Source organism: Dipodomys ordii, unplaced genomic scaffold (assembly GCF_000151885.1).
Source record: "Dipodomys ordii isolate 6190 unplaced genomic scaffold, Dord_2.0 Scaffold180, whole genome shotgun sequence".
Taxonomy (NCBI): Eukaryota; Metazoa; Chordata; class Mammalia; order Rodentia; family Heteromyidae; genus Dipodomys; species Dipodomys ordii.
Window position 1 is genome coordinate 797,110 of NW_012267396.1, and position 3,663 is coordinate 800,772.

At 56.8% G+C, this 3,663-nt stretch overlaps 1 protein-coding gene across 1 annotated transcript in view; it reads left to right on the forward strand.

The window, feature by feature from the left end:
- Positions 1-1,611, forward strand: part of Slc44a2 (solute carrier family 44 (choline transporter), member 2) — a 14,629-nt gene extending 13,018 nt beyond the window's left edge. Inside the window, exons 18-19 of the mRNA XM_013033943.1 lie at positions 70-154; positions 978-1,611. Of these exons, the coding sequence (XP_012889397.1) occupies positions 70-154; positions 978-1,084 (192 nt within the window). The 3' untranslated portion in view covers positions 1,085-1,611. The remainder of the gene's footprint in view (positions 1-69; positions 155-977) is intronic.
- Positions 1,612-3,663: the final 2,052 nt, after the last annotated feature.

The window sequence follows — 3,663 nt, forward strand, 5'->3', positions numbered from 1 at the left end:
AGGGTGGGCGAGGGTTTGTGTGGGCAGGAGTTGGGGGTGCACACTGGCAAACCCTCTTCCTTTACCTAGACGGTGATCGTCGGCTCCTACTTAATCGCTCATGGCTTCTTCAGCGTCTACGGCATGTGTGTGGACACGCTGTTCCTCTGCTTCTGTGAGTGACCCCTCCCCCCCGCCCTGCAGGGCCCTGACCCCTTCACTAGAGCCACACCGTTCCCTGCCTCCCTGTCCCCCAGGCCCTGGCTGCCCTTTGTCCTGGGGTCCCAGCATGCCTTCCCTGCTTCCTCACTGTGCTCACGGATGGCTCTTCCCCTCTTTGGCGGGGGGGAGTCCCCTGGATTTGGGAAGTTTGCTGGCTTCGTTGGGGTTGGGGCACCTGTGGCTCTTACTAACTCTGATTTCTCCATCTGTCTTCCCTCTGCCCCTGGTTTCTTTTCCTTTCTTTCCTTCATGCCTGCTGGCCCTCCCCCTGTTCTTCCCTCCCTGCCTCCCCTCCTGTCCCCCTCCTTTTCCTGGCTACCCCAATTTTCTCCCCCTGCCGGTTGGTGCCCGGGGGGCCCAGGTGAGGACCTTGAAAGGAATGACGGCTCTCAGGAGCGACCCTACTTCATGTCGCCCGAGCTGAGAGACATCTTATTGAAGGGGAGTGCGGAGGAGGGCAAGCGGGCAGAGGTGGAGGAATAGACAGACAGACCGATGTGTTCCTGGTCATCCAGAGGGTCCAGGTGGCCTCTCTTTGGAGACCCCTGGGGTGGGGGGCAGTGCATGCCAAAGTGGGGAGGAGACTTAGTGGCCTGGGAGTATGGGGGGATTGTGTGAACCCCCATCTCGCCTCTCTCTCCGAGCCTCGTGTGTCTCGCATTCTAACCCTCTGATGCTTCTCTAATGGCCCTCATTGCCCATGCCCTGTCTGCAGAGCTCCCCCCTGCCTGGGGGGCCGGCTCTCACGCCAGCCGCTCTGTGGCCTTTCTTTCTAGTGGAGGACCTGGAGAGGAACGACGGCTCCGCAGAGAGGCCTTACTTCATGTCTTCGACTCTCAAGAAACTCTTGAACAAGACCAACAAGAAGTTGGCTGAGTCCTAAAGGCCAGGGCCTCGGTCACCTCTGGCCACCTCTACCACCCCCCGCCACCCCCCAGGGTGCTCAGAGGGCAGCTGGGTCAGGACCCCCCCTGCACCCCTCCAAGCCTATCGGACTTCACCTGATGTCCTGTCACACTGCCTCTCTGTGCCCACAGCCACGTTTTACAGTAGCCAGAAAGGACACCGTGAGTCACCCCAGCCCCTCCAGGTCCGGATGGTGACGAATCCGGTTGGGAGGTGACTCCATCTCTGCCTGGCTCCTTCGTGCTTCCTGGCTGCTTCTCCACAGTGGATGGGAAAGACTGAGCCGGAGGAGGAGGAGCTGCTGGAGCCAAGCTCCGCCCACTGGGTGGCGCCAAGCTCCGCCCACTGCCCCCTCCCCTGTGGGCCAAGGCCCCATCTCCACTGGTTGAACAACTGGCCCAAGGGCCCTCCCATGCATTTCTGGAGGACTTTTTAACCTGGACCTGCATTAAAGGGTCTAGTAGCTTTTCTTCCATCGGCCTCCACAGCCGGATGGATATGAAATGCCCCTTAGTGCCTTCATTGTTTCCCACCCAGCCAGGGGTGGCCGGGCTGGTATGTGTATGTGTGTGTGTGTGTGTGTGTGTGTGTGTGTGTGTGTGTGGAGGGGATGGGGGATGGAGATCTGGCTTAAGAGTTCCCATGAGGGACCCCGGATGGAAGGAGAGGAGTCGGGGAGCAGGCTTGAATAGTCAGACCTAGCAATGGATCTGTAATGGAAATTGCAGGCAGGCTGGCTTGGCTGGCTGGAAGCTCAGTTTCCCCTCTTCCTGTGCCTGTTTTCCATGCTGCGCTCTTGGGTAAGGAAGAAAGGGTCTGGCTGAGTGCTAATGCTAAATACTCAGGCAGCTGGGTATTTAGGGTTGAATAGCTGGAAGTGCCAGGTGGCAGTGGCTCACGCCTGTCACCCTAGCTACTCAGGAGGCTGAGATCTGAGGATCCAAGTTCAAAGCCAACTCAGACAGGAAAATCCATGAGACTCATCTCCAATGAACCACTCAGAAAACTGGAAGTGGTGCTGTGGCTCAAGTGGAGGAGCGCTTGCCTTGAGCTGCAGAGTTCAGAGACAATGCCCAGGCCCAGAGTTCAAGCCCCACGATCCACACACAAAGAAGCTGGAAGCCGAGCCACGGCTTAAGTGGTAGAGGACCAGCCTTGAGCCAAGAAGCTAAGGCACAGCTTCTTGAGTTCTTGAGTGCAAGCCCCAGGATCAGCATTATGCACACACGCGCACACACACGCACACGCCTGCCTAAGGGAAAACCCTCTCTGCCTGTTCATCACAAACTCTGGGGATCCTTTGCCAAACTCTTCATATGTCCTTTGCCATATGCTAGGATCCCAGGGGGAGACTGCCTGCCCCCAGCCTGCCCGCCCCTCCTCCCAGCCCTCCCCGTGTCTAACTGCATACAAGCCCCTAATAAAGTGCCTCTTGTACAGCTACCAGGCCTGGTGTTTGTGGGGGTTGCCGGCTCCCATGATCTGGGATGGTTTTTGCAAAGGGGAGGGGCGGGGCGGGCAGGAAGCCCACTGTCTGCTGGCCGCACCAGGTCCCCTGCCATCCAGGCAGCTCAGATTTCTCCTGGAGGCGCCTGGGAAACAAATGGTCTTTATTAGGCTTGGATCCCTGGAGTCCCAAGGCAGCCATGTTCCTCCCACGTCCTCGGTCATGTGCCCTGGACACATCCTCCAGGGTCCCCTCACCTGAGGCCCCATAGCCAGGCTGGCTGCCAGTGCACTGCTGCCCTCTACTGTCCGACATTGGCAGTGTCTGTCCTAAGCAATAAATGAAGCTGGGCACCCTGGGCTCATTCCTGTAGTCCTAGCTGCTCAGTCCTAGGCTGAGAGCTGAGGATCCAGGTTCAAAGCCAGTATGGGCAGGAAAGTCTGTGAGATGTGTCTCTCCAATTAACTACCAAAAAGCTCTACCACTTGTGCCACACTGCTCAACTCCCAGCACTTAGCTATAATCTTTCTCTTCTTTTTTTCCTGGTTGTGGGGCCTGAACTCTGGGCCTGGGCGCTGTCCCTCAGCTCTTCAGCTCAAGGCTAGCGCTCTACCCCTTGAGCCACAGCGCCCCTCCCAGTTTTTTCTGCTTATGTGGTGCTGAGGAATCGAACCAGGGCCTCATGCATGCAAGGCAAGCGCTCTACCACTGAGCCACCTTCCCAGCCCCTTGATTTTCTTTATTTTAGTGCCAGTCTTGGGGTTTGAACTCAGGGCCTGGGCCCTGTTGCTCAAAGTTAACAATCACTTGAGCCACGGTGGCTCCAATTCCAGCTTTTTTAAATTTCTTAATTGGAGATAGGACTCCCATGGACTTTCTTGCCCAGGCTGGCTTTGAATGGAGATCTGATCCTCAGATTTGAGCCTCCTGAGTAGCTAGGACTAGAGGTATGAGCCACTGGTGCCTAATTCCCCCAACATTTTTGTTTTAGTCAGTTGTAGGGCGTGAACTTAGGGCCTGGGTGCTATCACTGAGCTCTTTTGCTCAAGATTACTGCTCTAGCACTTTCAGCCACAGTGCCATTTCCAGGTTAGAGTGGTTAAATGGAG